We start from the raw sequence: 10,737 nt of genomic DNA, 5'->3' as shown, positions 1-10,737 counted from the left end.
GTTATGATTTTGATTTTGAGTGTACTTGCTAGTTTGAGGAGCTGATTGTACCACTGTTGTGATTTTCATCTCCATATTAAAATAGACGAGATTCTAAGCTTTCCAAAAATATTAAAAAGAAAATGTAGATGTACAGGCGCAATAAAACTCCTGCTAGGCCCGCAGGCGGGCCCGCACTTCCTAAGAGGTTTTAATCAACAAAATGTAAACGAAGATAATGCCACCACTGACTTAAATTACTTGATAATATCAAATTGAATTTACAGTTAGGCAGGGGGAAGAGGTTATACTGTGCAACGAATGTCAAAGAAAAAAAACCTAATTTCATGAAAATGTATCCTTAAAAATGTGTAATTGTTATTGTGGATCTGTATTAAAATTAATATTAAGTATTTTTTAAGTTGTATACAATTATAATACATTGTGTTACTGCTCATGTCATCTGTATTTACAATTAGATGCATTATCTGTCCTACAATGTTACTGTACGAAAAATGTGTCCAAAGAAAGTTATTCCTCGAACTTCACAAGTTGTGCATGTTTATCCAGCGAGTCCTCTCAGTGTCCCCTCACTGTCCAACAGCCAACACAGCAGAAGCTCAGAGTTGATCAAAAAGTAAGAGTCTCCGGCCACTAAAGCTTGATTGGGTAAACTGGGGCGTCTGAGAGGATGACTCTTTGTTTGATATTGTTTCATGCTTTCAGGTTGTACAAAGTCCTGTTTACAAAAATATGTTATTTTATATGAAGGTATGTTTTGTACATGGAGAACAAAACGCTGCACGATGGTTCAGCCTGACAGACGATGTGGAGGTCAGAAAGAGACAAAGAAGAAATCTGTTATTGGTAGAAGAAACTGGAAGCTGAGCATCGGAATGTGTTCAGATTTAAACAGGAAGTTTCCAGTTTCAGTGTCAAGTGCACAATAATGCCTCCGACCGGAACTAGCAGACAATGTGTTGCTTTAGCAAAGTTATTCAAACATCACAACAGAATAAAAAAAAACTGACAAATGATTTAAAACCCAGTTGCACCGATGTGGTTCACTAATGATCACTTAAGCTTTCTTGGACTGCAAAATAAAAGTAAAAATTGGTGGGCGATGTCAACAAAATTTTCTTTTCATAACTTTCTCACACACACACAGTGAAGAAACACACACAGAATTACAAAAAACAAACAGTTCATTTGTTTATTTTTTCACTTTCTTTCCTCAAAAAGCAAAATTTCAGCTTGTCCCCGCTCACTTTTTTCTTATAGAAAATGGAAACAAAAATTTGCCTCGTACAAACATTTAAAAATGACTAACAGCAAAAAAGAAAAACAAAAGAAATGCTGTACAGATTTGTAGAGATGAAGTCTTCCTCTCGTCTGCGTGTCTGCCTCAGTCAGATACAGCAGTAAACAAGCTTCCTAAGCTCACACTCTTCATTTATATACACACTGAATTGGCAGAGGAGTGCACGATGTGCTGCGGTAGACAAAAAGGCTGAACACAAGTACTTTTTCTTGAAGCAAAGTTCATTGAGGTGTTGTTGGGTTTCATGACCGCTGGGCTTTTGAAACCTGTTACAAGGTCAAGTTAATGGATGTCAGACAAAAAAAAAAACTCTTCCCACCCTGTGTCCTGAAAAAAACTGATGTCTTTGAAGTGGTTTTTGCCCGGCAACAGAGAAACGGGGGTGCAGCAAAGACAAACTGGTTATTTACAAACGTGAAACAGACCAAATAATAATATATATATATATATATATATATATATATATATATATATATATATATATATATATATATATATATATATATATATATATATATATTATTTCTCCACTGGCCCTCTCGGATCGAACGTTCATGATTTCAAGAACAATGAGACGATCTTAAAACTACATGTTTAACTGATAAACCATTTTCGGGGGATTTATTGAGTAAAAAAACGCTGCACCGGATGTTGTGAAACACATAAGAGAATCTTTATTACCGCAGAGACCTGTTTAATAAACATTATATACCTTGAAGATTTGCGGAGCCAAGTAATAGATACTTGGGTTTTTATTTTTTGCTTTCGGAAGGCTGACATCAGCACATTTTCCTCAAGCAGCTACTGATATTTACAATAAATCTGTCTGGGTGTGACTGTGTCACATGTTTACAGTAAAACAGTTCAAGTCTCTGCAGATTAGAGGATTCCTTGTTGAGGTTTTGTTAAACCTGTGTATTTAGAAAAGAAAAGTATTCTGTTTTCCTGCCTTTCAGAGCGTTCCAGACACATTCTTGTCCGACATCTGCAGACCGGCAGGAGTATGTGGTTTACAGTAAGGATGATTCAATCTGATGAAAGACCTTTTTAAGCTCATTACGTTGAAGCCTTGTTTGACACAACTCTAAATGTATCATCTTGCTTTCAGGTGCTGATGAAGTTCAGGTAAAAAAAATTACATTGTGTGGAACATTTGACGACATGACGTCAAAAAATAGGTTACCTTAGTCGCAGATCAAAATATGACGGATCCTCGATGTCGCACATCTAAAAAGGGATTTACCCGTCGCCATTGTTTACTTTATTTAGTCTGACATTGTGTTACTGTGAGCTGATTTCTCTAAACTCAGTCACATTCGTCTGTTGTGCTTCCTCTTTGTGCACATATCTTCTACCATCTTAAATGCTCTAAGTGCTCTTTGACTGACGTGTGAATGCTCTTGTGGGTTAGAATCAGCTGCAAAAAGGCATCACTTAAATACCGGAGATCCCTTCTGACTATCCTGTATTTCGGAATATAAATTCACTTTCCAGTGGGGTCATACATTTGATTATCTTTCTCGCTATGACCTCACAGTGACTTTACATTTTGGCATTAGCATTCTCACTTGTAAAAACAGCCAAAATGCTCGGAAAACTTCACCCATTGGCCGACCTTTAAAAACCCGGTTGAACCTTTTTGTCTGGATGCCCCTCATTTCCTTCACGTTGCAGATGGAGGCGTGTGGTTATTTCTACACTTAAAGGCATCACTTTGGTACAAGCATATTGCTCCTTTACATCCATTCTGATTTATATACTTTTTTGAGCGTCTCACCTCTGCCCTCTCTCTCTGAGGAGGGAAACAGACGTGAGAAGGATTCACACAGCTGCTGATGCTGCACGTGGCAGGAATCCAACCAGCGACCTTTCTATCACCGCCTCACTTAAGTTAATCTTTTTAAGTCCATGATTAGGAGTGCAGGAGAGAGGTGCATAAAAAAAAGAAAGTTCAAACTGAGATTGTGATTAGAAAAGAAAACAAAGCACCCACCACTTCTCCCCAGTGAGCGACAGCACTGAAAAGTCCCAGCGCTTGAAAAGCTGTGGACTGGCTGTTAGTACCCAGGATGTGTTTTTCAGCTCTTAGCCCAAACAGCGTTTCAAGCTTAACAGAGTTGAGGAAAAGCAGAGTTCACCCGAGTCGAGCTAAACCGAGCCGGGACAAACCAAACTGGTTTCATGATGAGTCCAGGTGTGTGTTAGTGTCAGTCTGTGCGTGTGTGTGCGTGCGTGTAGCAGTGTGTGTTATTTGTTGCGCAGCAGCTCCAGCTGGTCCTGGTACTCTGTGAACAGTCTCTGGAATCGCAGGTTTTCAACGATTACGGGTAAAACTTCACGCAGCAACTCGCGCTTACGTAGACCCTAAACACACAGGAAACAAACAGTGAGCACCGGTGAGTGTGTTAGCAGAGGCAGAGAGCGCCAACTCAGGAGCTAGTAGCTTTGTTTGCACAGGTCAAAACTCAACAGCAAATTAATAAACAATTGTTTCATAATCGATGAATCAAATAAGAATAATAACTTACAGCCTCTCCAACGTGAGGATTCTGGGCTTTTGTCTGATTTGTGTAATGTTTGACTATGTTCTGATGTTCTATAGACAAAATGATTAAACCATTAATAAGATAAGATAATCGGCTGATTGTCGAGGCAGCTCTGCTTCATTTCAAGACAGCACGAGCATTTGTGAACATTAGAGTGTAACTCTGCTGCTACATAATCTGTCAGCCTGTTCTCATCAGTCTGTGTGTATAGAGTACAGCCTTAGCCTTGGTCAACCGGTAGCAGTAATGACTGTGGATACAAATGAAACTAAGAGATCCGAGACAGAGCCATGGGGGACTAAACTGCTTTTGAGAGCAAGATTAAAAAAGGACAATAAATGTGTACGTGTTGCAGTCGTACCAGAGTGGTGGGCTCCCAGGCTGTGGCCGCTGATTTGTGGACGGGACCCAGCAGCTCCTTGCAGAGTTCTCTGAGACGATACTCAGAGCCTGGAGGGAACGCACACAACAGTCAGTCAACACTGAAACAAAAAGCACTCGACACTCCCTCTATACAGTCAGCACGATCGTTTGCTACCTTCGTTGACGAGGAAACGGGCGTAGATTAGCAGCCAGTAGCGATACTCCTGCGCTGACTGCAGAGTCAGAGCAGATGCCAGCTGATTCTCCAGGAAGGCCAACGTCATGCTCTGCTGCAGGTGGTGAGGGGTGGAGGAGAGGCGGGACGCCAGCCGACCAGCACTGCAGGGAGCAGAGAGAGGTTTTCATTTACTTCTTTATTACTTGTCATCTGGAATGAGAAGGGGAGATTAAATATTGCCGTCATACTTGAGGTTGCGTCCCTGCATGACAGCCAGCGGCCCCGAGGACACAGGTGCATCGTGGGTAGGTAGGCAGCTCCTGAAGTCAGCACACTGGACCAAAGAGTCTCCTTTATCTGCTATTAGAGTCCTGAGAGAGACGCAGTACAATAATTATTAATCATACAGTCGGTGTCTTGACTCGATGTTAGGGTTTGTCAACACGGTTTGTCCCCCAGGAGCCGCGCCGGCCTCGACGCAAATTTGACGTAGTGACCAAACCGTGGAATTACAACTATTACAAAAGGGTCCGTCATGCATTACTGAGCCACTTTCATAGGAATGAACGGGTCACGCATCCAACGCTGCATCCAGTTCTCTTTATGCATCTGTGCGTACCCCCGGCCACTGCAGCAGTACCTCCTGGGTACAAGTTCCCTGGCTGGGAATCACTGCTTTAAACCATCATCAGTATCATCAGTAGCAGCTGTTTCAGTCGTGTTTCTACTCTTCAGTGTCTCACCATGTCTCCAGTGAGGAGCTGAAGCAGTAGGACTTCCCGTTGGACAGTCCAATGACTGGAACTCCCTGCTGGGTCAGCAGCGACTGAGACACTGTGGTGTCAGCACCTACACACAAAGACAAGCATCACTGCATGTTCCTTACTCACTGATGTAAACGTTGCACAAGTCAATATAATGTGGTTTTAAGCCATATTCATGTGAAGGTCAAATCTATTTTATAGATCATCTTTATGAAGAAGTATCCAATAAATCAGGATTTAAATGTACTTTTAAAAAGAAATGGTTTAACATTTTTGTTTTCTTTCCATGAGTTAGATGGATATCAATCTGGTGTGTGTGTGTGTGTGTGGTAACTGCAGAGCTCGAGTCAGGATGTGGTTAGCCTAGCTTAGCATAGAGCAGGGGGAAACAGTTAGCCTGGTTCCATCTAAGGTTTGCAAATACACTTACTTTCTTTTGCTATAATTAACAGGATGAATAACATTTAACATACTTGACAGAAATTAAAGTGTGAGTTAGGTAATGGAACTATTTTTTTATTAACAGACTCCAGCTCCGCACTTGATACAGACATGAGATTGATATCTTCTCATCTTCCTCTAGTCAGAAAGCAGATATGTTTATATCCCAAAATGTTGAACTCTTCCCGTGTCATCACATGCTGCAGTGTCTCACCAGATAAAATGGTCAGCAGAGACTCGTTCTTCACCAGAGCCTTTTGTTTCTGAACGTCCCTGCACACACAGAAAACAAAATTAACAAACGTGTTTGTTTCTTTTACAATCACGTCACTGCTGTATAGTTCTACATGAAAAGCATCAACTGAAAATGTCTTTCTATCAACCGGTACAGAGGGAATGAAAATCTGTAAAAGCTGCTATATCAAAATGAATCAATATATAAACATCTCTGTAATGCACTTGCATTTTGTACCATTCTTATAAAAACATGTTTTGAGTGGGAAAATATCAGATAAGCTAGAAAACGAATACAAATGTCTAGAAAAATCATCCACGTGACTGCACTGACCAGACGGACAGCGTCGCTCCAGCAGTCAGAGCCATGACGAAGTGGGCGGAGCAGTGCAGCGCTGACACAGGCGTGGCCAGCTGGATGGCAGGAAGGAGCCGCCGCCCACAGGAAGAGAACACTGACAACATCCTGTCCTGACAGGCAACAGCGAGGACGTCACTGAGGGAGAGGAAGACAAGGAAAAACTGATTTAGACCTGTCGGTTCATGTATCTAATACATTCACGTGTGTGTGTGTGTGTGTGTGTGTGTGTGTGTGTGTGTGTGTGTGTGTGTGTGTGTGTGTGTGTGTGTGTGTGTGACACAATGAGCCTCGTACCTGCTCCCTGCAGCAGTGACCACTGAGCTGGGCAGCAGCGTATTCCAGTCTCGTCCGTCTCTGGAGCATCGCAGCTGGCTGAGCTTCGAACCAGCAACCACCGACACCTCGTTCTCCACCTCTAGGAACATCGATGGCTCCATGCTTACCTACACATACACAATTTTTTTTTGTTTTAGATATTTATTTCAACTGACAGATAAAGTAAATAATAAAGTCAATGTTTGTTCCAACCCAGCATGTTTCTCATTTTTTATTTGATCTATGCATTGTTAACTTCCTAAGTTTATCTAATCTAAATGTCTTCATTTAAGAATTGAGATTCTTATCTTCCAAAAATCTATTTTTAAATGTGTTTTTTTCTACAAAAGAACCTAAAATATTGCTACTGATGGACTGTAATACTACACACCGAGTCAAAGCTGTGTCAAGCATTATTAAAAAAAACTGTTTTACAGTGTTTTTAAGGGTACAATTTAGAAATAAAAAGACAGCAATTATATCTGTGGCAGCATTTTCATTTTTATATACGACTTCAACTTGTTATTCTTGAAGTCACTGGGAATTGAGAATAATAAGCAATAATAAGTGTTTATTTGTGAAAGTTTATCATGAATAAAAGTTACCTTGTCTCAGGTTTGTCTTATTGCAATTAGTTTATTTAACTTTTTCAAATATAAAAACTCCATAAACGTATCCACACTCTTAACTCTGCTTTCATGCTATAATTTGCCACACTGCCTTTATTAGCACACAGCGGACTGGAGTAGATCCTGAAAATAGCAGCCCTCCGTACTGAATCATAGATAAGAGTTTCTGTTCTCTTTCAAGAGGAAGTGCACTTTTGTTTGTTATATGTTAAACTGCTATGTAGACAAACTAAAGAAACATCAGGAATTATGGGTAGAAAGAGATGGACAAAAAGCCAAAACCACAAAAGATTTAGACACACACGCACAGTGACAGTGTGTTACCTGCAGACTGAAGGCCTTCTTTATACTTGGAGTTGGTAGTTTGAGAGCTGCTGGAGGAGCTGGAGGAGCTGCCACCCTGCTGGGCTCTCGCTCTGCAGGAGTTATCTGACAGGAAGAGGAAACACTCATTTAGCTCTCCATCTCTCTATTCCAAGGACATCTGCACAAAAGAAGCTTTCACTAGAACTTTTCAATACTACTTGCTATTTAATATAAAACCATTGGAGCCAATAACGGGCTTTGACTGACTTTCCGTAACTAAATGTTTCCCTGACTTTACCTAATTTTTAAAATTCTTTTATAAAATAAATGAATGGATCTCATGGAATTCAATGATTAACCATTGAATGTTTCTCTTTTCCCTCCATCTCTCTACCTGAGTGAAGGTGCTGGGTGCAGCCATCTTGTCTTTCCTGGGCCGTCCCTTCTTCCTCTTCTCCACCACCTCTGCTCCATCCAGCAGCAGCTCGGGTTTCCTCTTGCTGAATGACAGGTTTTTGTTAATGTTGGCCATTTTGTCCTCGCTGTCGCTGCTGGTGTCGTCTTTGTTCATTAGGTCTATCAGGGCAGAGAGGCCGTCTTTTGGCCTGCTGGATGGTTAGAAAAGTCCAAAAAATAAATGATTGACAGTCTGTCCTCCTTTTGAATGTTCACATTTGTACCATTTATTCCAAGTCAATCACCTGTCTAGAGGTGTGAGTCCGGAGATGGAGGAGATGACGGCTGTGACCCCCTGTGTGGCCTTTGACCTCTCTGTGAACCTGGAGTCCAAAGCTTTCATTGGCTCGATCTTGGAGGCAGAAGTGAGCAGCAGACTGGACTTCACCCTGAAACATAAGGAAACCAGAAAATAAGACAGCTGGGGATGCCCCGCCCCGAGACCCAAGTCTAAACCGGAACTGCTTCTAAATGAGTTTGTTTTATTATATTGATAAAAAGGTCCAGAATTATCAGTTTTGCCATCGGTATTTGAGAAATTAGGGAGCGAGATGACGATAGCAAAAAATTTGGTTATTGAGCAACTAAAGGCAGCGCCACAAACTCTCCGTCTCTCGCTCTTGCGCCCGTCTTGTGTATTACTTACATTTTAGATTTGTTTCTAGTAATAGATAATTGAGTTTATATAATGACTGATGTTGTAAACATTACTGTTGCTGCTCTAGACACAACATTTAGAATATTAATTCAAACCCTGTTCTGAATTTTAAAATGTTTTTAAATATTGCATTTTTAAGACAGGAATTATTTAGTAATGAAAAAGAACCGATAAAAGTATTGATTAAGAACCGAAGCGATGAGAGTAATAGTATCAATAAGATCCTGACACCCCTAACGACGGGAGGTGATGAGTGTGAGGAGTGACATGTCTGGTTAGGACGTTAACAGGCGCAGATCATCATCACATAATAAATCTGCTTGTACCCATCCTTGTTGTCCTCCAGGCCCTTGACAGCGCTGTTGGCTGGAGGCGAGGTGAGCATGGGGTCGTGGCTCGGCCTGAGCCCCAGAGAAGAGGCCTGTCCTGGGCTGGAGTCGGAGCTGAGCTGGGAGGTGAGCTGGTTGGACATGGAGGAGCCCGAGGGCAGGATGGGAGCGCTGTTGAACAGAGCCGGCGAGAAATCCCTGCAGAGAAAGAGGAACTATTTCATGTGCTTTCTCTACTTGCATGCGTCTCCTTAATTTGCAGTGATTAGAGCTCTGAGTATGGAAGCCCTGGAGACTTCATCAAAATGATAACGTAAACTCAAAATAGGAAAATGTATCACCACTATAGCATTATAGGTTTCCACATATGTATGTCATTTAAGTAAATAATTAAATGAAAATGCAAAAATCCAATTTGCCGTTTCACATACTTGTATGGACGTGCTATGATGATGTGAAATCAAATGAAATTGTTTGAAAATTGTAGTTAAATCAGGTTAAATTGTTTATATTACATTTCCAAAATTGTGTTAACATTGAATATTGCCAATAGCACAGCAGGGTACAGCTTTCAAAAGTAAATGTTTAACAGCTTTTCCCTTTTAAGTTTAATATGGTCATAGATCGACCGAGCTTGTGAAAATAAAAAAGCTAATTGGATTGTTGCATTTTCACTTTAACTGAAATAACAAACATATGGAAAGTTAGAATGCTATTGTGGAATTACATTTTCAAGTTTAAGTTTTACATTTTAATAAAGTCCCGTATGGGCTTCCATATGTGAGGGCCGACGTAGTGTTTCATGTTCTCCTACCCGGTGTCCAGCTGAGCGATGCAGAGCGGTGTGATTCGTCTCCTGCCGTCTGCAGTTCTCGTCTCCACCTGCTTCTTCAGGAGGTTCTGCAAGACCACAAAATGAGACACACAAGAAATATAAGCTTAAGTTCACCAATACTTGAATATGTGCCGTTTCCAAGTTAGTCTACATCATTTCATCTCCTATATTTCTAAAATGGTTTAATCTTCTGTATCCAATCTCTGTATTGTCCAAATATAATCAGTGATCACCAGTTTCTACATTGTGTGGATCTTAGAATACTACAGATTTCATCGATACTGAATCTGAAACTTTTTATAAAATTAAATGAACAGAAATGAACAAATTAGGATTCATTCAAATGCACGAGACGTCAGTGTTTGTCTGAACCAACTCAACACTCTGTGCTGCGCCTTGGATGTTACATGTCAGGGTCCCACCTTCCTGATGTCCTCCAGAGACTCTCCGTTCATCACACTGTTGAGTTTGGGGGTTGAGGATTCTGGCCCGGCGCTGCTCGGTCCGAAGTTGGCCTGGGCCGTGTTCTGTCGCTCCTGCTGGTATTTGAGCATCTCAGGGTTCTCGATGATGGTGGTGGAGAGCTGAGCCTCTGTGCTGGTTATAGCCAGACTCTTACCGTAGATGTTCTGATGGATGCTGTTCTGCATGTCAAACAAAGAGAGAGAGGAAGTTGGACTTGGGCTCGACAGAATGATGGGAGGAAGGAACAAGAACAAGATAAAGAAAGGAAGGAAAATAAAAGCTGGAGTAACAAGGGGATGTTTGTCAACAGGTTCTTCAACCTACAGTGCTTTGGTTGGAAGCACAGCAAAGAATATTGATATCAGTTCTTTTAGGTGATTTTTATTAATCGGTTTTAACAACTTGTTGCGAGAACTTAAACGTTTCCCTCTGCTGTTTGTATCGGGTAAGAACTGAATTCAAGTCTTAATCCAGACTTCATCTGTGTTTTCTAAGCTTTTAATGAGAACACACTTGATAACGGGGGATAATATTTGTCGTCTCAAATGACTAAGTTT

At 41.0% G+C, this 10,737-nt stretch overlaps 1 protein-coding gene across 2 annotated transcripts in view; it reads right to left on the bottom strand.

Moving 5' to 3' along the window:
- Nucleotides 1–1,951: 1,951 nt before the first annotated feature.
- The window catches only part of hira (histone cell cycle regulator a), a 17,671-nt gene continuing 8,885 nt past the window's right edge, over nt 1,952–10,737 (bottom strand). Inside the window, exons 12-25 of one of the 2 annotated variants that reach the window (XM_029440244.1) lie at nt 10,138–10,359; nt 9,695–9,780; nt 8,878–9,078; nt 8,139–8,282; nt 7,832–8,045; nt 7,456–7,560; nt 6,482–6,630; nt 6,161–6,322; nt 5,807–5,865; nt 5,131–5,236; nt 4,636–4,758; nt 4,385–4,548; nt 4,208–4,296; nt 1,952–3,664 (exon numbers count right to left, since the gene is read on the bottom strand). In XM_029440244.1, coding sequence (XP_029296104.1) covers nt 3,548–3,664; nt 4,208–4,296; nt 4,385–4,548; nt 4,636–4,758; nt 5,131–5,236; nt 5,807–5,865; nt 6,161–6,322; nt 6,482–6,630; nt 7,456–7,560; nt 7,832–8,045; nt 8,139–8,282; nt 8,878–9,078; nt 9,695–9,780; nt 10,138–10,359 — 1,941 coding nt within the window. In that variant the 3' untranslated portion in view covers nt 1,952–3,547. The remainder of the gene's footprint in view (nt 3,665–4,207; nt 4,297–4,384; nt 4,549–4,635; nt 4,759–5,130; nt 5,237–5,806; nt 5,866–6,160; nt 6,323–6,481; nt 6,631–7,455; nt 7,561–7,831; nt 8,046–8,138; nt 8,283–8,877; nt 9,079–9,694; nt 9,781–10,137; nt 10,360–10,737) is intronic. The other variant, XM_029440246.1, reaches the window with a different exon arrangement.

The sequence above is a fragment of the Cottoperca gobio genome, chromosome 9 (genome assembly GCF_900634415.1).
Source record: "Cottoperca gobio chromosome 9, fCotGob3.1, whole genome shotgun sequence".
Classification (NCBI taxonomy): Eukaryota; Metazoa; Chordata; class Actinopteri; order Perciformes; family Bovichtidae; genus Cottoperca; species Cottoperca gobio.
The sequence above is the reverse complement of the archived record's forward strand: the minus strand, read 5'-3'. Positions and strand labels throughout refer to the sequence as shown.